General features: G+C 41.4%; 1 protein-coding gene across 4 annotated transcripts in view; it reads left to right on the top strand.

Annotated features, from left to right (window-relative positions):
- Window positions 1–23,282, top strand: part of ptprfa (protein tyrosine phosphatase receptor type Fa) — a 356,286-nt gene extending 333,004 nt beyond the window's left edge. For all 4 annotated transcript variants that reach the window (XM_085246465.1, XM_085246467.1, XM_085246466.1 and 1 more), the window contains 9 exons: window positions 3,042–3,161; window positions 5,486–5,640; window positions 9,744–10,029; window positions 11,526–11,704; window positions 16,820–16,946; window positions 18,288–18,413; window positions 18,551–18,705; window positions 18,822–18,957; window positions 20,206–23,282. In XM_085246465.1, the coding sequence (XP_085102591.1) occupies window positions 3,042–3,161; window positions 5,486–5,640; window positions 9,744–10,029; window positions 11,526–11,704; window positions 16,820–16,946; window positions 18,288–18,413; window positions 18,551–18,705; window positions 18,822–18,957; window positions 20,206–20,274 (1,353 nt within the window). In that variant the 3' untranslated portion in view covers window positions 20,275–23,282. The remainder of the gene's footprint in view (window positions 1–3,041; window positions 3,162–5,485; window positions 5,641–9,743; window positions 10,030–11,525; window positions 11,705–16,819; window positions 16,947–18,287; window positions 18,414–18,550; window positions 18,706–18,821; window positions 18,958–20,205) is intronic.
- The last annotated feature ends 2,129 nt before the right edge of the window (window positions 23,283–25,411 follow it).

The raw sequence follows: 25,411 nt of genomic DNA, 5'->3' as shown, positions 1-25,411 counted from the left end.
AAAGAAGATCATTTGTAACCTTCATTCATGCTGTTTCTGTGCTGAGATGAATTCTGAATCGGACTCAAACATTTGTCTGCAGCTGATCAGTTCGGTGTTTGTCAGCTACGTTTTCAAAAACGTTTGAAATAAAAGGAAGGTTATAAATTGGTCTGTGGTTAGCTTACACAGCTGAGTCAAGTAAAGGCTTTTATAAAGTAACGGTTTAATTAGCAGCACCTTAAAAGCCCGTGGACTGTAGCCCATTAAGCAATAGATTCATCATATTTAAAATTTAAAAACAATAATTAATGGGGAAGCTTCTTTGAGCGGTCTTCTAGGAATGGGGTCTGAAAGCCACATTGATGGTTTAGAGGAAGAAATCTTTAACGTTATAATATAAGTAAATATCAGGAGTTATTACAGTTGCTGTACTTGACAGCTGTAAATGTTTTTTCACTAATAGCTGCAGTTTTATTTATGAAGAACTTCATGAAGTTTTTGCCAGTTAAAGTTAAAGGAATATGTCCAGTTGAATTTAGAAAACTACAAACTGCACAAAGTTGCCTGACACGTAAGTGACTGTGTGTGAACCAAGGGTGTCAGACTGCTTTAGTCCTCTGGCATCCATCTATTCACTTTCCTAATTATCAAGCTTAGGCTCACATGGACCATATCTCCTGGAGGCTATCCTGGCTGTTCAGGTGAAATACACTCTGGGCAAGCTGATAGTCCCCATCACATGACTAATGCAGAAAGACAGACAAGCATAGACTCTTGCATGTGACCTATTAAGAATCACCAATGAGCCTGACACCATATCTGTGGACTGTGTGAGGAAGCGGGCAGAGCAAATCTGCACAGCAGCACCTTCAGGAACTTTCTTCCTGTGAGGCAGGAGTGCTTATCAGTGCAATGTTCTGCTACTACAAAAAAGTCTTCAACCATCAAGTTTATGTGTACCATACAAACTTCTGACACGAAGCGACCCCCAAAAAGAGCATCAGTTGCAAAAAAACTAAAAATCCCTGGTCAGTTATTTGTGTTGCTCCTTTTCGAGCTCCATCACTTTGAGATTTGGCTTGAAGAAACATATTGTGCTATAGCTGTATGCCTCTTTTCAGTTCAAGGACGTTTCACATCCACAGCTCCGTATCTCTGCTGGTATGTGGATACAACGTGACACACATTGGGCCTCACTTTAAACTCAGTAACGAAGCACTCGGTCTTCCTCCTCTCCTTCAGCATTGATGTTCATTTTTACTTCCATTGCCTGTTAACTATCGTGCTAGCGTGCAGGTGCAGTGGAGGTGAACCTGTCTTTTATGTAGAGCAAAATGTCTTACAAATAAAGTGGTTTTTGGGTTTGATGAAAATTTCAAAGAGGCATTTTTGATTTTGACACAATATGTTGTAGTCATACAAAAACGCATCATCCCAGCTGATGGAGGGAGAGAGGTGGTGGCTTGCTGCAACCCATAATTTGAGAATATCAGAGCACAGTTGATATATTTTCTAATATTTTGCTCCATTGCTGTCTGGATGAAATTCATTGATTCTCTCACAATGGAAAATACATTACAAACAGGAGAATATAAGACAGGAGGCTGGAAGAGGATTGTCGATCCTCTGATTTACTGCTCTGAACGTAGCTCACTCGCAGTACTGATGAGCTTGGCTCAGCAGCAGCACGCCGCCTGTGGAATCACATGGCAGGTAGCAGGGTAGAAACGGCGTTCATGTGAGTAATGATGTGAAACCCTCATTCTCACTGTTAATAACTCCACAACCACAGGGCAGAGCTGAGTGCCACAGCACTGTGCCATTACTATTTGTGACAGTGGCCATCAGCCCTCTGCCAGAGCCAATAACAGCCTCTGTGGTTCAACCAGAGGCGCAGCAAATATTAGATGCTCTCTAACCTGAGAGCAGAGGTGACAACCTGTCTGTCCACACTTCCTGCTAATGTGCATGGCCCACAATCAAATGAACACATCCTGCCATTATTTACAGACTATACAATCAGAGGCTGCCATTAGACACACCAACAAGTTTCTCTTATTAGTTATTACATGCAGCTTCCTTGGCAATAATCATTTGGGGGCCATGTGAAGTAAATCATCCTGCAAGCTTGGGGTTGTGAGGGTCTAAGATTATGATTATGGTCTAATCTTGTGTAATGTAATCACTGAGTCCTTTTCCAAATCCATTTTCATATAGGAATGAATATATCAGGAGAATCAGGTGAGAGCATTGTTGAGTTCTCCATCCTTACATGTAGCATGCATAAGGACTTATTTTACTACTTTCTGTAGAAGCTGTTTCCACACAGGCATCACAGCCCTGAGCTTTTTCGTGATTATCTGATGGAGGAACATTAGAGAATCTAAATATCCATCACACCGGGCTGTTTCCTGATGTGTAGGAAAAAACAAATCTGGCTTTCACCCGACCCAACTCTCCCGATATTGCCGGTAGTTCATGTGATAAAAAAGGTATCCCAATGGCATGTATGTCTGGGCCTAATCTAGAATACTTATGGTACTTTTAGCTTTGATATAGCCCTGGTAAATGTGCTGTGCCCCAAATACCACAAGTTCCACCGTCTACAGTGGAACATAGTTGAGGAAGCCAAACTTACCCTGAGTCAATACCATTCGTTTAGACCAACGGTGGCCAAAAACACTGCAAATAAGGGCCACATTTCAGGTGTCCAGGTCACAGGCCAGCAATCTCAGAAGAGATGCCCAGACCTCCCTCTCCCCAGCCCCCTCTTTCAGCTCTTCCAGAGGGATACCAAGGTATTACCTGAGACCAGACACCTTTAGAAAGGTGCTTGTTTCAGTCATGTGCATATATGATCCTGTTCTTTCAGTCACTGTCTACAGCTTGAGGCCAAAGGTAAGGTCATCTCCAGCTCTCTCTTTTCACCAGCTGAGTCCAGCACAGCAGTCACATCACTGCAGATACTGCACCAACCAATCTCTCTATCAACACCTACTCCACTTCCAACACCACTGGTTGTAGAGCTAAATAGTCCTTTACGTTGTCTCTGTTTGTAGGTGAAATGTGACCAGTATTGGCCCAGTCGAGGCACAGAGACGTACGGGATGATTCAAGTGACCATGTTGGACACGCTGGAGCTGGCTACGTACAGTGTGAGAACGTTTGCCCTCTATAAGGTAAGACCACCATGTTGCTGTTGATTCATTTAGTTACACAGATCACCAGGAGCAACTCAGGGTTCAGTATCTGGTACAAGGATACTTTGACTTGCAGATCAGGGATCAAACCTCTGACTTTCCAATTAGTAGACGACCAGTTCTGTCTACTGAGCCCACAGCTGCACAAGCGACCTCCCATCCAAACACTAACCAGGACCAATCCAGCTTAGCTTCCAAGCTCAGACAAGACTGGGTGTGCTCAGGGTGGTATGGCTGGAAGCCAGCGTCACATCTTAGTCCACTGGACTGTTTGAAAATTGCTTAAAAGTTAGAATCTTCTGTTGTTGAGATTAAGCTTTGTTAGCATACGGCTTAACTGTAACCTATCTCTAAATTTATGCTATGCAGTTTGGCAACCGCCTGGTGGAGGTTAAATCACATCAGTCACTATTTTTCACTAACAGTAGACCCAGACATATAAAAAATACGTAGAAAAATTAAACACCAATACTAATAAACTAAGTATCTGTATTTTTCACCCTGTATATTCAGTTTACTTTCAGCAAACAAAGGAGAGTCATTTTTTATCCGCTTGTTAAGTTTCGCTTCATCAGTCGTTTCCAGATCCTTCATTGTTCAAAAGCAAATAAAAACCGAAGCATAACAAAGAACGAAAACAAGTCCAAATTCTTTCAATTTCAGTAAAATGATCTGAGACTGCTTCATACATCCGAGGAAAAATGGAAACAGGATCATAATTTAATCACTTAACAAACAGATTGCTGAACTCTCGCAATTGCAAATCACAAAATGTCTTTAGCTCATGGACCTAATTCTGCTCACCAGTGTGCAAGTATTATAAACTAGTGTTTCCCACAGAACCTTTTTTCTCTGATAATCCAAAAGCCACATACTTTTTTATAAGGAACTGACAAAGGAGTCATTGGGATGCTAAAGACATGCTACCTTCTGGGTTGGCCTACAAAAAAGGTCATCCCTGCAGCACTCCGTGCTGATTAAGGCTTCCGCAGCTTTAAAAGGATAGAAAATATTCTTTCTTGTCTAGAAAGTACTTAAGAGTCTAAGCCAGGGGTGTCCAAACCTTTTTCACTGAGGGCCACATACATAAAAATATAGGAGGGGCGGGGCCACTTACTAGAAATTAGGTATATAACCTTAACTTTACTGTATTACTCTGTGTGTTAACAAGAAAAATGCAGATAAGAAAGTGGTGCAAAAGCAGGGTAGTGACAGAATTGATGCGCATCATTGATATTTGAAGCATGTGTATCTGCACATGCATGCTTATTAACACACGGGTACTGTGGAATATATTTTTAAAGCGCTCGTGCTCTCGTCCACTCCCTGCAGAAAGTTGCAGTTTAATGTTGGCTGACGAGTCTTCAGTGAGTCGCACGACTGGATTTCTGGACACGCTGACGTTGTTGAAGTTCTGCACTTTTTCGGACACATTATTTCGGTGACTTTAACGAGGCCGTGTTACATGGTTTCCATGTTTGATGAGGTCTCCATCTGAAAAAGGCTCGCCATGTCTCGCGATGAGTTGGGCGACCTCATAGCTCGCTATTGGAGCCTTTTCCTGGACAATTTGAGCACGAAATAAATACTGCTGCTGACCCTGCAGGAGAGTTAATGTCTGCTCTGGCTCAGCACCAGTGTCGGATGCACAGGCCTGATGTTTGGTTTCATAATGACGTCGTACATTATCCTCTTTCATAACTGCCACAGTCTCAGTGCAGATCAAACAGACACGGTTCCCCTTGAGTTCTTTGAAGAAATCTTCACTCTCCCACCGTGTCTGAAATTTTCTGCACTCACTTTCTACTTTTCGCTTCTTTGGTTCTGCCCTGTTTAGTAACTTGGGGGTAAATTTCTTCTGTGATGTCCTTTTTGGTGGAGCAACTGCCTTGATCAACAGTAGCTCCCCCTGGTGTTAAAACTAAGAAGTGCAATACACTCAAGTGCGGCTATTCTATTTATGAAATTACTTGCGGGCCAATTAAAAATGGACCGCGAGCTTGGACACCCCTGGTCTAAGCAGATTGTGGCCTTGGTGCCTGAATTGGGGAAAAAAAATGTGTTGTGCCTGATATTATGTTTGTCACTGATAAAGCTATGAAAACATCATCATACACCAAGGACACTTTGTGTGCTTCTGAGTGCAGCTCAGAGTGCATTTGTGATGCACAAATAATAAGAAGTTCTTGCATTAATCATTCAGATAATCGAATTTATGCCAGTGAATCTTTTAGCCTCATAATCACATTAGTGTGTTGGGGTCTGTTTTTATGAGTGACAAACTTGAGTAAATGTGTCAACAGAATGGCTCCAGTGAAAAAAGAGAAGTTCGACAGTTCCAGTTTCTGGCTTGGCCGGACCATGGAGTCCCTGAGTATCCGACCCCAACACTGGCCTTTCTACGCAGAATCAAGTCCTGCAATCCTCAAGATGCCGGACCCATGGTGGTTCACTGCAGGTAGACCTTATCTTACATTAACACAAATACTGCAGCATGCTCAAAAACTATTGTTTCAGATCATGTGACATTGCTGGAAACCATCTTCGTGTATGCAACTCTCAAACCAGTAACCAGCCCCCTTTAAGGGACATGCACGCTCTTGCATCTTGCAAGGTTTTCACAGCTACTCTGTGTGATATTGATTTAATATACTTATTTGCTTTGCCTGTTTTCTGTCTCCATCTGTTGATCTGTATTGTTTAGTAATTCATTCATTTATTTATTCAAGTCTTGTGTGAGAACGTTGTAGCTGAAGTCTGATATTATCCTAAATTTCTAATATTTTTTAACTTCGTCTCAGGCTAACATTGATCTTGTTACAAAACCAGCTGAACCTTTTTCTCAGCTACGGCGCAATCATTTTAGAACGAAGATAAAAGTGAGTTTTAAACACTGTTGGTACGTCCGTGCCTGACATTTGCATTTGTGCAATTTATTTCTCTATGAACACAAATGCAAATACACCAAAGTGCTAGAGGTGAATCAGGCAGACAGAGATGCAGCCTGGAGGAAGCTCTCACAGAAGCCTTTTCACCCCAATTTCCAGTGTAAACATTAATCTGCCTTTAGACATGCTTGGACAATAAGTCGCAACCTAGTTTGTTCAAAACATACTAACACAGCTAACCCATCAAAGAAAATGTGTTGTGCCGAAAGAAAACAGAAATCCTTCAAAGTGTTTTCGTACGCTGCACACAGCACACTCATGTTTACCAACCCAGCTGATCTGGGGAGCTTTAAACCAGACTTATCAAAGGAACAACAGGGGCAAGGATCTGAAAAGCCAGTCCAGTTTTCTGTAGGCAGCGTGCTCCCTCCCTGCTGTCTGAAGGACCTTCACACCACTTCTTCTGTGAAGAAGTGGGATCAGTGATTTCAAAGTGTAGCACTGAAATACTTCAGTATCTAAAGCTCATACTGCATTTAGTCTCCAACCTGTAATAAAGAAAAAGCAAAGCAAACGGAGGAAACTGGAGAAAAACAACTACTGTGCATATTTTACTCTACGCCCTAATGTGGCAGTGTGTTATTCATCATGGTCTCATGTGTTCACATACAACATGGTTTATAATTGAAATCCATTGATCTGTTTACAAGAATGAGTTAAGTTGGTCAAATGAACAGAAATGTATTTGATTCTGTAAATCAGAATACTGTACAGCCTTCCTGTTACAAAAGAATCGCCAACAACGCATTATTTCACTTTACAAAAAATGTCGTTTATTTGTCTTTAAATGGAGGGAACAGAGTCCCTTATGCTGGATGGATGTCACTTCCTGTTTCTGCTGTCATATAGTGCAGGAAAAGGGACCCAAATGCAGGACTCAGAAGCAGGCAGGGGTAAAACAGAAAAACACATTTATTAGGTTCATGCACAGAACCAAAAATAGTAAGTCCACTGGGGAAAGACGAAATACACAAACAAGCCACACAGGGAGGGTAGATAAATGCTAAGACATGGATAAAGGGGGACGGCTTGATTATAGATTTACACATGAGATAATCATGGATAATTGAACACAGGACAGGAGAAGTAAAACTATCAGAAAGACAAAATAAATAAATAGCCAAAAGAAGGACTATTAAATAAACAAACATCACACTACAACATAACATACAGTGAGGAAACACTGAGGGTGATAAGAATGGAATAAACCAAAATCACAAACAAACAAAAGAAGCCAGTCCGTGAGTATCAGAGTCCAAACTATGAATACTAAAATACAGAAAGACCCAAACACAAAGCTAAGCCTGCAAAGTAAGGACTCAGACACCAGCAAAACACACAGACTCTAACATCTATACTTCTCCACCAGATTTATATGGCACCAAAGCAGAACAACGGCTGCCTAAAGGTGCTTCATGTGACAATAATGCAGAGAAAAGCCTGACAAGCAGATGATTCCCTGTGAGCAAGCACTTGGCAACAGTGGGAAGGAGAAACTCCCGTTTCACAGGAAGAAGCCTGCGGCAGGACCGGCGTCAGGGAGGGGCGGGGCCATCTGCTGCATTGGGAGGAAAAAATAATAATATCGTTTATACGCTTTTCTTTGTCCTGGAAATGTTTCCACTTTTATGCGGCTCTTGGCCAGCAGAACTCTTTCTTCTTCATTAGTCTGCTCTCAGCGAAGGTTCGTTTTAGTGTCACGACATGCTGAACGCATGAACGAACTGTTCCCTCGTGATTTCATTCTCCTCTGCCGTCCTTTCAAAGTCAGCTTAAAATTCAAAACGGACACTGCTGAAGGTCGTGTAGAAACAGGAAGTGACATATAGCTGTCGTCAGGGACTCCCATGTGCCGCGGCAGCTTTTGGATGTTTGTTTCCTCCGTTTTTTATCAACCTGCATAAAACACCAGTTACAACATAAAAGGTACAATCTTAAAATGTATGGTTTCATTTTGTACTCTCACCTTATAGTAAGTGTTCAGGAACTTTCATTATTTTGTATTTAACAGTCAATAAAATTAAAAAATACAGAAACTGCTTTTTTATCATTTTAATAATCAGATACAATAATGTTCTACAAACAAGTTAATAACTACTACACTTTATTATGTTTGTTAATTTTGTTAACTAACAATTTATAATTAAATAACAGTGATTAAAAAAAATACCCATTTATTAACATTAAGGATGGAAACTGTTCTAAGGCGAGCAGGAAATAGATTTTTCTTCTTTTTTCTGCATCTCAAATGACTGGTCTGCTTATACTGTACAAATTTAGACACAAAAAGCAAATATATTTCTTTCTTATGGAACAGATATTACATTTCCATAAAGTCAGAGAACCGTATCTGGCTTTTCCATTTCCAATTCTGCAGCACAAATCCAGAATTCATATATTCCCATAAGGGGATGTTAGATATAAACTGCAGGTATTTTTATTTATAACACAATAAGTACATGAGCACGTATGCAGAGGTCCTGAGCTGCACTTTAAAACCCACAGTCATCCTGTAACCCTGACATCCTGCAGTGCTCACGGTGCAATCTGTGGGCCTCGTCGTCCACAGCACAACTTTGTAGATGGAACCAAATAATGGCAAATAATACAATGATATACTCTGAAAGCTCTTGTCCTGTTTATATGTTCAAAACAATACATTTTTGGATATGGACTGTTCTTCAAATGGCTCACAGCAGTTTGGTCCATTCACTAAAATCAAGGTTGTAGAGTAATCGCTTTACTTCTGCCACACAATAGAATAAAACAAGTTTCCATATCGGACTGCAGTTTGTTAGCTCCATTAACTCACAGTTTTTAAATTTATATCATCATTTATTTACCTTTTTACTGTTAAAATTAAAAATCTCTTTTACAAGAGTGTCCTGGCCAAGCTCAGCAGTGGTATCATAAACGAATTATGAACACGGCAAAAGACAAGAAACAGGTAAAAAGTGCATGATCGTAAAGCTCAAAACTGAGGAAACGTAGCTGATCTGTGTCAGAATAACTAGTTTAGGCAACTTTAACGATCTGCCTCCAGATCAGTTAAAATGGCCTTTTTTATAATTTAATGTGAGCTTTAAGTGCAGGTGCCACGAATAAGTCTTTGAACCAAAGACAATAACCATCTATAATTTCCTTCATGTGTAGGTCAATAAGAAAGACCAAGAACGGCCTTGTAAAAGAAGATTTTACTGATGCTTGTGTCTCCAGAAGGACAAAGCAGCCTATCCAAGCCGAGCAATATTCAATGAGGTGTAGAGACTCTAAGGTGCATCGTGAATCTCTGTGCACCATGACAGACAAATCCAGAACGTGTAAGCGTTGTGAGCAAGCAGGCATATAAACGAAATCACCCTGATCAACCAATGACATAAAAGTGGAATCAATGAGCCCCTCCTTGCCTCCATAATGTTAAAGGCCAGCCTCGTCTCTCAGTGAATCTTTATGGAGGGACGAGGACCCATTTGTAACTGGTTTGGACTGGTATTCATGAGGATTTCGATGCTGTTCCCGGCCCGTGGAAATGCCACAGTGGTCAGGGGAAAGATGTAAAGCGCTCAGGGATCTCTGGTCTGACGCCTGTGTTTCCTCTCTGTGCTCCCATCAGTGCCGGTGTGGGCCGGACGGGCTGCTTTATTGTGATTGACGCCATGTTGGAGAGGATGAAACACGAGAAGTCGGTGGACATATACGGTCATGTGACGTGCATGCGAGCTCAAAGGAACTACATGGTGCAGACAGAGGATCAGTACATATTCGTCCACGAGGCCCTGCTGGAAGCTGCAGTCTGTGGCAACACAGAAGTCCCTGCCCGCAACCTGTACGCCCACATCCAGAAGCTCACCCAGGTGGCCGCTGGAGAGGCGGTGACAGCTATGGAACTGGAGTTTAAGGTGAGCAGATCTGGACTTTACGATTGTACGGCTTTGGGCACTCAGTATATTTAAGGAAGCACTTTAAACACATACAGTAACTGCCTCGACTGTGCTTGGATTCAATGACAGACACTTTAAGTCATGGAAAAAGATGAGAGAGCAGCTGCACCTTTAGTTTCTTACAGGCTTTTCAGGATCATCACTGAGGAGAAGGTGATAGGAGTCCAACCCAAACGCCTTCTGTTGGGATTTTTCACTCTGTTGTGCAAACTCACTGCATTTCTGTCCACTAGTAAACTAGAGGTCATTCCATAACAATGTACAGTACACACACTGTGTGTTACCATGTTTCAGTGCAAATTAAGAATAAAAGAAATGAGCTTTAAATGACTGCAGTGCTAGTAGTAGTCTCAGAGTCAGATTCACTACATGTAAACACTTTAATGCATCTAGAGAAAAATATTAAACAGGTTTTGGGGATGGGTGGATGGATCATTGACACAACCATGCCATGAGGGTAAGAGCATTTTTTGTTTATTTAAATTGGAGTCCCTTGGAATACGGGGATCTGCAAGACTCATATCCATCCAGCCTACTTTAGGTAGATTTTAAATCATAAAGTCAGAATCAGTTACTACAACATTGCAGTCAGTAAAAGTATAGCTATCATGGCCTGGTTTGTACAGTCTCTCCAAATTCATGTAAATGTAATACTCAAGTGCAAGCAAAGGCAGAAGGAAGATTTTCCTTCTTCTCAGAGGAGACGCTGTTAAAGCTTAACTTCTGAGCTCCTGATGAGGCTGGAGTAGAGGGAGCTGCAGAGGGAGAGCAAGAGCCAGGAAAACCGGGAGATAAGGTCATCCCAGGTTAGATAGTTTTATACGGGATGATCTGCAGCAATCCACTGTCTTCAACTGCTTTAGCAAAAGTGCAGTGGCTTAAGCAGCTTCTGTCCTGCAGCAGGGGGAATGCCCAGCATTCAGTATTATGCTGCTTTTTAATGCAAGCAGGGTGGCTGTAAATCTAAACAGAGCATGATTAGGTTTTGATCCTCAGTTCACTGCACTTGCACTTGCAGTGCAGAGGTCTCAAGTTGGTGCCTGTCAGTAAAGAAACACCTCCTCCCCACCGAAACTGAAAAGAAAAATTTGAGAATGAAATCATTCACGCAGCTAGGTTTGCATCCAAACATCTTATTTCTCTGGTTTGATCTGCATTGTCACAGGCCTGTCGGCTCACACTAAATGTTTCAGGATTCGTTTTGACTTTTCAGCATCTTCAGGATGAGCTTCAACACACAACAGTATCCGACATTCATTTGAAGTCAGAGAAAAAAAGGATCGTCTCAAAGTGCATCATTCTCGTGCATCAGTACGAACGTTAGCTCCTCGTGCCCTTTAACAACCTTGCTCACGCGCCACACTGGATTAGCACTATAAAGACCAGAGGCAGATGATAGACAGTGGATGCTGCCGTGTAGCTGCAATCACCTGTCCTTTCTTCTGTCTCTGCAGAAACTGGCCAACTCTAAAGCACATACCTCAAGATTCATCAGTGCCAACCTGCCGTGCAACAAATTCAAGAACCGCCTGGTGAACATCATGCCTTTCGAGTCTACTCGCGTCTGCCTGCAGCCGATCAGAGGGGTGGAGGGCTCTGACTACATCAATGCCAGCTTCATCGACGGGTACAGGTGAGCCCACAGAAATCACTTCACAGAAATGAGTAGTGCGGCGCATTTCTGCTCAGCTGCTGCACCTCTAATGAGCCGGGGGTTGGACCTTCTCTGTGGCAGCTGACAGCATTAAATTACAGGCTGACATGGAGTCCGGTGTTTCACCGCCTCACATCCCTTTGTTGTGTCAGTTGTCAAAACAAATTGGTTTTCTTGACAGGCCTGTTCATTCTCCCACTTTTTCCACCTCTTGTGAATGGATAGGCTGTTTGAGATCAGTGACATGTCAGAGAAATGAACTGATTACACCAACAGGTCCACGACGCGACTGCCGTCTGTGTCCATGTTCTGTCTTTGGACATGAAGAAATCTTGAGGGTTTTCTACCTTTATAGAAGGGAAATGAACTGAGGAGACACTCAGCTTAATGCCTGTGTGATCATAGCTCAGTATGAAGGCCAGAAATCTGATCAGTCCTTTTCTTATTTCTATCAACATTTATGTGCAAAAACATAATGAAAACAGTTTAGGTTAAGTTTATTTTATTGTCTTCTTGAATCAAGGAAACACTGACATTGCAATAAAACATAGTAAAGTAGAGACATGCATGAATTTGAGATTCAAAGTAACGCTGATTTGAAGAACATGCAGTCTATATGCTTCATATTACTTATTCCTGTAGTCTGCATTTGGAGCTCTACGATGTAGCACGATGCCCAAAAGATCATGTGACAACACGAGTCATGATCGTCTCCACAGCTTTAGCCAGAACTCGTATGATCGCATGATGATATGGTTCAGGATATACAAAGTTGGTCACTTGAGCTTTGGGCTAAAATTCAACTCACAAACTTTCATGTTGTTGCTCAGATTTTATTCTGAAAGTTATGACGGCGAGTGATGATTCTCAGTCTGCTAACATTGTCTTCTGTTTACAGTAAGCTTACAGCTGCGAGATGCATCACTGAGCACTATCACAGTCCGTCACCTCCCCTTACTTCAGGTGTAGAAAGCATGTTTAGACAGTGCTGTTTATTTATAAGCACAGATGAATATTAAATTCTTTGAAATGGCCAGCAGGTCGTCGGCTGCAAAAAACAACTTGTGTTTGTATAGATTTCAGCTGGAAAATGACTCCAAAGTTATTGATGAGTGCCCTCAATGCACGGCCTTGGTAAACAGTTACCAAACTGAATACAACATGATGTTTATTTTCTAACATCTCTTCCCCAATCTTTGTCCAGAAACACGATAAACAGAGTGACTCTGACATTAGCCTAGCAGCATAAAGTGTCCCTCAGACTCTTAGTCACATTCAGCCCAACACGTCACAATGTGATTTCATAAACAGTACACATGTCTCTCACAACATTAGCACCGATATTGTCACACATCACGTTAATCGCGGGCTCTTTTATGAAAAGACTTATTGAAAGTTTTCTAGCACACTTTCACAGAAAGCAGTGGCTAATGAGTCAGGACTTCCCATTTTACATGCAGGGTGGGTGTATGTTGTTTTTGGCTCCCAGCACCTAATGAAGTCCCCTGAGTACCCCCCACCAAAGGGAGGCAACGGAAAGAGGCAGGGGTGTCGTGTAATTCCTCTCTAATTCCTGTGTCGGTAATTAAGAGCGGAGTGAGATTCGGGAGCTCCATCCCTCACTGAGCTCAGCCTTTAAAGAGCGAAGCATGGATTAGGATAGATTAAGGTGAGGGGAATGCACATGATTATGATGATTAGTGGACATGCCCGGTGACGTCTTTGTGTATCACCATTCGTTATTCTCCTACTTACTGCGCTGCGAGATACAAAGGCAGCGAGTGCTTACACCACAATGTTATTAACTCTGCATGAGTCAAAAGTTACAACAGTGAAATCTGCTTCCTGCTTAATTAACTTTTGATAGAACTCTGTTGTGGTTCTCACTATTAACTGTGAAATGCTTTAATTTGTGTAATATTAATGGAAAATCTATTCTATTAACTTTTCTGGGTTATTGATTTGGCTTTCGTTTCTGTCAGCGAGTATGCCTGAAACTCTTGCTTCATGTAGAATTTTAACTGACATATTTTTTCATAATTTCAAAAAGATAAACCTTGACATATGCTATACTGATTACATACAAACTGAGGTATTTCAAAGGCTTTTAATGATTATAGCTTGTAGCTCAAGAAATTCAAAAGTCTAGTATCTCAAATTATTGAAATATTTCGGCTGCTTTTCAAATAATATGAACCACATATCTGTCAGTCTAGTTCAGCAGACACAATCACAGGGAAGTGTGCTGACTTGAAAGTTGTCCAGGTGATGATCATCAACACCCTCTGCAAGGAAAGGAAGCCACAGAAGGTCATTGCTCAAAAGGCTGTTTGCAGCGAGTATATTCATGAAAAGATCATTAAACCCAAGCGACAGATGACCACCGATTTTTGTGGATTGTCAAGAATTTGGGAGCGCTTCATAAGTAGTAGAGTGAGGAACATTAAAAGCTGTCACACACAAGTGTCTTGAAGAAAAGTGCTACACCATCACAGTCCTGAATCAGAGGCTGCATTACTGAAACTGCATTACTGCTTTTCTTTGGTGATTTGGGATGCCACGTCATCTGCTGGTGCTTTTTGCTTCACTGTGTTTTATCACGTCCAGAGTGAACACAGCTTGTACCAGGGTATTTAGAGCACTTCATGTTTCCATCTTCTGACAAGTTTTATGGAAATGGAAATTTCTTTTGTCCAGCAGGAGCCGACACCTGCCCACAGCGCCAAAATCACTACCAAATGCTTCGCTGACCAAATTATTACTGTGCTTGATTAGCCCGTCATTTGTTTGTGGTGTGAGGAAGATGAGAAATACTCAACCTTAGAAAAGAAACAAAAACAGAGAAGCTGAAGGCAGATAGCCAAACAACCTGGTAATAATAATACCTCAGCAGTGCTGCAAGCTGATGGCCCCATCACACAGCACAGGGATGCGATAATTCATGGTTAATGGTGTATTAAATAAGGACTATATTCTGCTGCACCCTTTCTGCTCTTGGCTCTGTATGATGGCACGATCTGATATGGTCGTGTTGGTGTTGTTCCCAGATCAACATAGTAAATGTTGTTCCAGGACCAATCAGAATGTTGTGACGTCATACTTTTGCGACTTCGGGAAAAAATGCCGTAAAACAAAAAACTGTACTTAAGCTGCAAGAAACCGCCTCTGTCCGCCGATCAACGGACCCTGACCCTTTAATAAATGCTAAGCAGAACTGATATTGTCCTTGCAACACTGGAACTTCATAAATGCACGAATGGCTTGGCGCGCCAAAGAATAACGTCAGAACAATGTGATTGGTCACTTGCAATGTTGATCCTGGATCAACACCAACACGACGATATCAGATCATCCCTGTAACACGATATATTATACATATGTTTAGATCAATATAGTCACAAAAGCTGCACCACATGTTGTTAAAGCCTTAGTCAGCCATTTAGATACAAGCTGCCTTAAAGGGGGGCTAAGCCAAGATAACAATAACAATGTAAATAAGGATTATTTTGAACTGCAAATCATGCAAAGCCACTCTACTCCAAGAATAGAAATGTGGAGCTTTCAGGCTTCCAACTTGCAAATGATTGCACACTGTTTTTATTTACATTTTAAGCAGCATCCAAAGTTTTGTATTCAATCCCAGGAGGCTTAAGTGACATCAGCTTAACATGAACATCCAGAGAGTTCTTAGAGACGGGCTGATACACGTTGGCTTTTGATTTTCTGCTGGCAGTAGAAAAAAAGGCAGAATAACTCCAGCCTTGTCTCTAAAACAAAGCTCTGAATATTAGCATATATGCTGATATTCAGAGCTTTGTTTTAGAGGGTTAGGGTTAGGGCTACTACAGTTTAGTAACATTTGGTTCAAACTGTTCTCGGTGCTCATCAACAATCTGGCTTTAACCAGCTGCTGCTGGTTAAATGCTTCAGTCAGTCAGCAGCGCTCAGCAGGTAAAGTGACAGCATCAAAATAAGCAGCGTTCGTTCCTATTTGTTTTGGTTGTTGTATTATGGAGTATTGAAATATTAGCTCCACTGCTTGTGAGAGGAGGACAAACATGTAGCCAAAAACAACAAAGCCTCCAACCACCAGTGTCACACAAGAGCACTGATATATACAGATAACAGAAACACACCCAGGCATGCAAGTCTGTGGGAATTACCTAGGCCCACTGTTATATGCGTCAACACTGCCCCCTGGTGGTGTCCAGCTGCAGAGGATCGCCTGGAGCCGGCGGAGCAGCTGGGGTGGCATCTGTCATTTTAACAGAGCTGTTAAAAAGGCTATGTGTTCAAGCAAAACTATTTAAAAATCAGCGCACACATTAGCAAGCAGCTGACTCATCAAATTTTCTTTAAAGGGGTATGTGAAATTAAATATTTAACACCTGAGAGGTTCGTTCAACACTTGTGGGATGTCATTGTCCGGATGTGGTGAAGCCGCAGCTAAATTAACTCTTTTATTTTTGCAGTGTCACGAATTGTGAAAAACCATGACTGTAATTCATAATGAGCATTTTAGGCAGATGTACTTGATCCATTGCACATTTTAATGGAGCAAGTTCTTGTTTTCTAAGGTATTATTTATCAGCTTACGTGTCTCAGAACCAGCCAGGCAAAGTCGGTCATCACCCGAAATACCCGGACCCCCAAGTTCCTAAAACCAAATCACAGATCTCTTTGGGAGCACTGAGTCGATCATTAACTGACATGAAAAAGCAGGTAAAATTAGTTCGGGGCAGCTGGTGATTATCTGGCTAAGCAAATCATACACGGTTTACTTTACTGAATCACAATCAGGTAAGAAGATGAGAATAAAGATATTTCTTTGCTTTCATTGGACTGTACATGTACGAACTCACTCGCAGCCTTGACAGATCAAACTAAACCTTTTCGATTTCTGTCCATTTCATGATAATATGAGTGGGCAACAGTGAGATTATTTAACTGCTGTCACTTTGCTTTACAGAAAGAAACCCAAAGTGATTTTCTGAAGCAGAGCTGAAGTGGAAGAAAACTGAAGCCAAATAGCAGCAGAGCTGCTGCAGCCCAGAGGAGTAAACACAGGCTCTGTGTCTCTGTTTCCATTTGCAGGCAGCAGAAAGCCTACATGGCCACCCAGGGCCCGTTAGCCGAGACCACAGAGGACTTCTGGAGAATGCTGTGGGAGCACAACTCCACCATCGTAGTGATGCTCACTAAACTCCGAGAGATGGGACGGGTAATACAAAACAGCTTCACCTTCTTTTATGTCACGTTGCACTGAAAACAATGCAAGATCTGAATCGTTTCTATACATCAAGCAGAAATCTGGAATGAAAGTGATGATAAAGGCTCCACAGGGAAAAGGAGGGCAGAGCATACACACATGTATATTTTTAACATGAGTAAAAATGCTTTCTTTTTTTTTAAGGAGCATGAAATGTTTCTACATTTTGCCAAATCTGGTTTTAATAAAACTTGTATACACTGAATTTACTGTTAATACAAAGTAGAATGACACTTCAAAGAGTATAATGATCTGTACGTAACACATAAGGCTCTGCTTGAAACATCTGGCTGTGGGATTTTGTACAATAAATATTTTTCAACTACTGGTAAAGACAAAGTTTGTCAAGGATTTAAAGTCTTTGACAAAAAGTTCAATATACTCCTAAATACCATCCAGTAATGGGTTTCTAAAGATGGTTGGATCAGTGCGTATAAAAGTGGAATATACAATTTGAATATGCAGAAAATATAGTGCTTTACTTAAATGAAGAAAGACGTGTTTTTATTCAGTAAAATTTAAGTTAATTTAATTTTTTTATTTTTGTCATTGTAACTTCTTGTTTTGTCTGTTTTTGCTTTTTAGTTAGGTATGAATCTATTATTTGATCATCACACCTCTCAGGTCCATTAAATATGCAGTCTTATAATAAACAGTAAAACAAAAGGCTGTTATGTGCAGTGATTTTATATGTCAACATGGATTTGCTCTGGCTGCTCATGGAGGTGGGTTGCAAAGCGGCTGGCAGCTTAAATAGTTCTGGGCTGAGCTGATATGGACGAGCTGTGAGATCAGCTGAGCTGACGGGCATGTAGCTGAGCTCGACGTTACAGCCTGCCTCATGTCATGCAGGATTTCTCCAGCTCTGTGTATGTTACAACATCGATGCATAGAGTTCATTGTCATATACTTTTAAATGTTACAAGAAACAGCCGTGTTGATGATTCATAAGGACATGCAGATACTCACATTTTGCTATAATTCAGCAATGACCTGCTTTCAACTGAATGCTCCTGTTCCACCACATCAGCCTTTGTCCAGTCTCTGTGTTATCAAAGTCCTCGAAGAAGCTGGTGCTGAAGTGTCACACTGCTTTTATTTCCTTTATCAGCAGACACTGGAGTTGTTTGCTGTGCTGTGAGTAAAAAGCGTGGTGGTCAAAAGCAGCCTGACAGCAACAGAAACCACTGCCCATTTCACACTAATCTGAGGCCTAATCGTTGCATTTTGGTCTCAGTGTTAAAACTCCAAGTCAGTTATGCATTTCGCGATCATCTTCTCTCCATCTTTCAGGAAAAGTGCCATCAGTACTGGCCTGCTGAGCGCTCTGCACGTTACCAGTACTTTGTTGTGGACCCGATGGCCGAGTACAACATGCCTCAGTACATCCTCCGAGAGTTCAAAGTCACTGATGCCCGGGTAGGTTCTCTTTTAGCAGCAGCAGGAATGTGACTGCAGATCACTCGTACACTCTTTCCAGCTGGTGGGGGAGGCAGGGATCGTTCTGTGTGAGCCATTTATCCTTTTTTCTTTCCATTTTCCTGCATATTAACCAGGATGGTCAATCGAGGACCATCAGGCAGTTTCAGTTCACGGATTGGCCAGAGCAAGGAGTGCCAAAAACCGGGGAGGGATTCATTGACTTCATTGGCCAAGTGCATAAAACTAAAGAGCAATTCGGACAAGATGGACCCATCACTGTTCACTGCAGGTAACTAAGAGCGTGTGTATGTTTGACCGTGTATAATCGGTTTGGTTGTCAAAATCTGACACGAGAAGCTTTAAGTGATACATTTCAGTGTAATAATGTTAATGTATGTTTACCAGTGCTGGTGTTGGGAGGACTGGTGTGTTTATTACTCTGAGCATCGTTCTGGAAAGGATGAGGTATGAAGGAGTGGTCGACCTCTTCCAGACCGTCAAGACTCTCCGAACTCAGAGACCGGCTATGGTGCAGACAGAGGTATCAGTGTGATGCAGGGGAGTTCATCACAAGGGCACAGTCATAAACAGCACATAAAAGAATATAACACATCTTTTTGATTCTCCCCAAACAATAACATATCTTGGCTGTATCTCTAGCTACAAATTCAAAAAGCAACACAACATTGTGGCTTCATTAGTATCTGTGCAGACACAATCCACGTCTCTATGGCTCCTCCTGCCAGAGCAATAAACAAACATGTTGATCGACATCACGAAGTGCACAGAACTACACAGAACTGTCAGCTGTGCCACAATGCACAGCTGACAATGCACAGCGCAGATGTTTACTGGTTTATCTGTTGAATGGGTCTGTTAGGGAAGGGCGGGACAACCGCCGAGTTTACAGAGTTCTCCCATAGATTTCTGTTCCGCTTTAGTTCCACACCTCCACCTTATAATGTCTCTGATGTAGCCTTCAGATATGAAAAGTGACTTTGCCTTAAACCTGCATTATATCTCATGACCAGCAGGGGGCAGTCCACTGAACGCAAAAGCAACCCAGTAAAACTTTGTCAATGAGTTTAAGGTTTCAGTTTGTGAATACATTATGATGTTTAAATTGCTCCATTTAGAGTGAAACAGAGCTCAACAGTAAGAATCCCATCCACATTCTGATTAGGAGCCATAATATTGGACTCCCTTGAAAAAGAGGTCTTTGATCTCAACGGGACATTCCTGGTTAAATAAAGGTTAAATAAAGTTTACTTTGCATCCATCCAAAGTAAACTTAGATTGTGAAACAATGGCAGGTGCTCCTGTAAAAGGTCTGTGATCTCTGATTTGTGGAGGTCACAGTTACTGTGGAACTGTTTAAAACCACAAACGTTACATCGCTTAGTGAGTATGAAACTTAAGTCACCACGACTGTACCATGTTGAAAACAAGATTATCGATTGTATAATCTATTTATCAATGAATTGGTTTGATCCAAATCAGATCTTTTTATGATCACGATTCACCTCACCGCTGGTTGGCTTGGTTCATATAAGTGTTGTGTAGCGGGATAATTAACAGGGTATTTGGGGCAATTTTTTAAAACAACAGAAGGTCAGCCGGAAGCTTCAGAACAGGATTTATGTTTGTGACATATTTACATTATAAACTGCTGCTGCACTGCAGCGGCAAACCTGAAGTTCCTAATGAAAATAAATCCACTTTACTGTACAACTTTGTCTCTGCTATAATCCTCCTTACGTGCTGATCAAAACTTATTCTGTGTCTCTAGGATCAGTACCAGCTGTGCTACCGGGCTGCTCTGGAGTACCTGGGAAGCTTTGATCACTATGCAACATAACCCTGCCCAGAAAGAAGCCCTCAGAGGAGATCTGTGTCTCTTCTGAGCCACATCCACTCTGCTCCATTGGCCCCTGCAGGCTGATGAGGAGGCTCTGAAGAGGACTGATGAGGAGATGACCACAGCAGGAATCAGGAGAGATTAATGGAAAGAGGAGAGGCGATGTGATGACCTCCCCCTCCTGGACTGGTGCCATGATTCTGCCACAGACCCCACACAAAAACCTCCCAAAAAACAACCCTGAAAGACTCGTACTGTACTCATGCCTCATTCTGATCCCTGCGACTCCCCAATTTCTGCCTCCTCAAAATAGCAAAAACTATTTTTCTGCTACTTTCATTTATATCCATCATGACTATGTTGTTAGCCATTATTAGAGTTTATTTTGTGATCACTTACATTGGTTACTATATGTCTTAATGGGTCTTTTCTTAATTTGCTTCTCTTATTTTTCTTAATTTTTAATAGAGGACATGTATTTTCAACATGATCCAAGTCATTAATACTGGACGCCGTATATTCACAGCTGCTAATGATTTTTTTATTTTATACCACAGATATGATATTCTAATGTTTATCGTTATTCGGTTGGTCTTATTTAGAGGGAAACTTGGAGAATGATGATCTCTACTAGACAGATCAACTGAGCAAATAAGGTTTGTGACCTGCAGTATGAAATACATCACAGCTATAAATGTGCAAAGACTCATCACATCTGAAGAACTGCAAGCATGTACAGCGTTTTTTGTCATTAAATAATGTTCTCAGAGTCTTCAGAGATCTGGAGGCTTTCAGCAAAAGAATAATGAAGCAGTTGGAAAAGTTGTGGACTCAGGTAGACTAACACAGATGGCCTGTTCATGAGTGTTTTTGTGAAATAAGTGTGACGTCAAATGCAGAGCTCGTGCTCCACACGTAAAAAATGAAATTCTGACACCTGGAGAGAAAAAAAGAATAAAACCCCAACATCAGAAGATCCTCTGTGAGCAACATTAGTAACAGTGAGGACAAAAAACTACCTTTTAACAGGAAGAGACCTCTCACAGAGCCAGGCTCAGAAAGGAGCAGCCATACACAACTGTCCATTGGAGGAATGAGGGGAAATAGAAGCGAAAAAAGGGATCGTGAAAATGAACAACAGACAATATTCTGGGATGAATTTTAATCAGATTGGTTTTGTTGCTTCTCCTTGAAGGATTAACTTCACTCTTTATTTCTGTTATTGTCAGCAAATGCCATAAAAACCCAACAGCACAAGTTACACACTGCAGTGTAGGGAAACACAGTCAGGACCTCTGGTAGACTTTCTTTGCTTAGCTGTGATCAGCTCAAATGTGCTGCTGCTGCGACGCCAGTACTCGCTGCTCTTTGTGGATTTACACAACTGAATTCAAAACCCAGATACTACAAAGCTGGCATAAAGGTGAAATTCAGTGAGTGAATCACCTTAAATTTCATTTGATTTCTGCTATCTCTGATATAAACCAGCACAGACTGTGGCCACTGCAGCTTCTCTGCACAGTCAACATCATGCATTACTGTGAACATCACCACAATGCTGCAAACTAACCTGTTTCACCTTGCACTAAACTGCCTGGTATTTTTATGCAATGTTCAAATAACACAAAGTTAGTAGACTTCAATTTGCTTTAAAGGATGTTTTAAATTTAGGGAGAAAAAATGTCACATAAGCATTGATCTGATATCTGGAAATTTTAAAATGGCTTAAAAAATGACATGTAAGCAGTGGTGATGGCGCCATGTTGCTCAAAAGACAACAGGAAGAGTGTTTCTGCACAGCAACAGAAATCAGCATAGTTAAAAATTACTATTAACAAGAGACTTGTGTTTGAGACTTATTGGAGTTTGTTTTGACATTTAAGTTGAAGTTTAGGCTAAAATAGACTTTTATAATAATCAGTACACGTTACCAAGTTCAGCTTTCTAGCCTGCTACTTTTTCACATGACCACAAGAAACTAGAACACACTCTCTGGCCTGATGTGGCTCTGTGGGATTGTTGAAGAGGCAAACTTAAAATGCCAAGAGCCTTACAGAGGCTCAACTGAGGGGCAAGCAGCGTGATACGTCTGGGGCTACAAATGTGCCACATGTTTTATGACTGGCAGATCCTGTGTGGACCAGACATGGATAAAAGTCATGAGATGGGCTTAACATTAAAACGAGTGTTGTGTGGGCCAGATATGACCCAAATGTCCAACAACAGCTGGCATCTTGTCCAAATAAGGTGGACCTGTGGCTGAATTTAGGGAGGCAGACTCAGCCTGAGTCGGGTACATCACCCAAGCCTAAATGCAGCTCATAGAAAATTTCCTGTGGGCCAAACATTTATTGGTGTCTGGATATGAGATAAATAAGGATTTTTTTTATTGTAAATCATTTAATGCTCCTGTAGTGGACTACAAACTTTTCAAAAACTGCAACAACAACAACAGGGAAATGCTTCTAGAAATAAGCTAAATAGGCCCTCCGTTAACATTAGGGGTTACTAATGTGAAAAAGCTCTGCTGTGACATGCAGCCTGGTTTCTGACGCTCATACTCATTTCACAAAGATTCTCCACATTGTGTTTGTACAAAAACAGCCCAGTTGTTGTAAAGCACACTGAATATGGACTCAACATCCTACAGTACAAGACAGTCATATCTCACATATTCACTCATCTTTGCATCTGCATACATGATTTTACATTGACAGGATGCATTTAAACGGGATCGCCACCACAGATAACTCACCTCTTTTATCACTGTGTAGCAGGCTCAGAGAACAACATCATTGTTCATTGATGCATCTCTGCGTTTTTCATTGAAAGATACAGTGAGGTGGCTTTTGAATGATGCAGCCCACTTAAAGGATTCATTTCTCATAGTTGTGCTGTAGGGGTCCTAACTGTTGTATAAACGATCTGTTTTCTATTCAAAGCAGAGAAAAAATGTCTTCAAAATCTTGATGTTAATAAAGTTGAAATGTTGGGTTTTTCATATAAAAGCAGTGACTTCTTTCAATTTTTATAAAAATGTGACGTGAGGTGACACCCGGTGGACCAAGGGGAAACAAATATGCTGTGCTTTGCTGTCCTCGTGTGACTGTTTGGTGTTGTTTATTTTAAAAAATATAGAAGTAAACCTTCATTAAAGTAAATTTAGGGGATTTTCTTTATGAAAATGACATTTCTGCAAATTTCCTGTAGTCTAAATTTTACCCAATAAGAACTTTATTTTGCACAGCATCAAAAGCATCAAAAGTAAAAGTACTGGAGGTGTATAAAAGGAAATCCTACAGTCACTTAGTAATAATGACTGAAAAGAAGCGTTTCTCCAGTGGAACTTTTTATCTTCTCTGCATTGTTACATTAGAATGTCTGGAGTAAAAAGACAGCAAAACAGTACAAATTTATCATAAATGCAGTGCTTTCTGGGCACCCGTGTACTGAGATATCGCACCCTGACTTCCTTCTTTTAACAAGGCTGTTTGGTTTGGCAGGCTTCCTACACAGTAGCCCATTCCACAGCTGCAGACTTCCTCCTTCATGCTGAAGAAAAGCAATCTCTGGATGACTGCTCTGAATAACACTGGATGGCTGCAATGGCTGTTACTTCCGATTTCACCCTTCCAATAGCGTCATCCATCCTGGTCCCTTTGTAGATCCAGCTTACTTAGCAGGGCCATTAGAGTATCACCCAATGGGAGTCTGGAATAGCAGAGAGTGATGCACCAAGTTGATCAGGACCTCATCAGGACCTCCTGATGAGGTGGTGAATTTAGCACCACATGGAATTTATCAACCACAGCCCATTTTACTCAAGATGATCATTTCTTTCAGAGTTCCCGAACCTCTCTGGGTATTCTTGATAGAGTTGGATGGGTGACGAAACTTTTCTCCCACTGAAAACGCTACATCCAAATGAACAGAATCAAACTTTGGGGATTTACTTAGCTGGATGATTGAGCATGCATCAAGATACAGTTTACATGCAGTATATAGGACTTCAGGTCAGCAAAGGCCAGGACGTAGGCCACGTGTGATGTCCAAAAGGCTCTGATTTCTTAAAATAGATGGTCCTATGTGCTGGAGTTTGCTTTCCTCGGTGTGCTGGAAGACAGCATTTTGTCAGAACTGTCAAGACTCGCACAAAAACTGAGTAACTGATAATAAAGCACTGATAATTCAGAAGGAACAGCCATATACAGAAACCCAAGAAGGATTATAGGGTCTTAAGATCAGTAGGCTGGAGCCACTAAGTTATTGCTTCTATTTTTCTTGGCTGGTGGCAGACACAATGTAGCAAATGTGCTTGGATACAGTTTTACAAACTTGGAACTTGTCAGTGGACACCTTCAAATCATATTCCTGAAAATCTGAATCAGAAAACTTTATTAATCCATCCATCCATTCGCTTCCGCTTATCCTTTTCAGGGTCACGGGGGCGCTGGAGCCTATCCCAGCTGTCATAGGGCGAGAGGCGGGGTACACCCTGGACAGGTCGCCAGTCTGTCGCAGGGCCAACACACAGGGACAAACAACCATTCGCACTCACATTCACACCTAGTGACAATTTGGATTATCCAATTAACCTATCCCCACAAGCTGTATGTCTTTGGACGGTGGGAGGAAGCCGGAGTACCCGGAGGGAACCCACGCAAACACGGGGAGAACATGCAAACTCCACACAGAAAGACCCCGGCCTGATGGTGGAATTGAACTCAGGACTTTCTTGCTGTGCGGCAACAGTGCTAACCACCATGCCACCGTGCTGCCAACTTTATTAATACCTATGGAAATTATGTGGTTACAGTTGCTTCAAGGCAATAACAGTAAGAGACTGAACAAATTTCAAAGTTAACAAAATATAAGAAATAGCTCTAATATATACAAATAACTCAATTATAAATATACAGAATATCACAGAAGTGAAATATTTACGATTGATATTTTACATTAACCTGTAAAGCTTTGCTATTTGTTATTTTACTGTGGAGGATGTGCAAAAGGGTGCAGCTATTACACTGTGTACTGTGCATTAGATAGAGGAGTTGGAGATGGATATGGCCACAGGCAGGAATGATTTCCTATGTCGTTCAGTGGTGCATTTGTGTAATCTCAGTCTCTCACTAAA

The sequence above is a fragment of the Mchenga conophoros genome, linkage group LG15 (genome assembly GCF_057382185.1).
Source record: "Mchenga conophoros isolate Kocher_MC1m ecotype Shallow Benthic linkage group LG15, M_conophoros_male_GT1.1, whole genome shotgun sequence".
In the NCBI taxonomy this organism is placed as follows: Eukaryota; Metazoa; Chordata; class Actinopteri; order Cichliformes; family Cichlidae; genus Mchenga; species Mchenga conophoros.
Note: the sequence above shows the minus strand (reverse complement) of the source record. Positions and strands in the feature narration are given on the sequence as shown.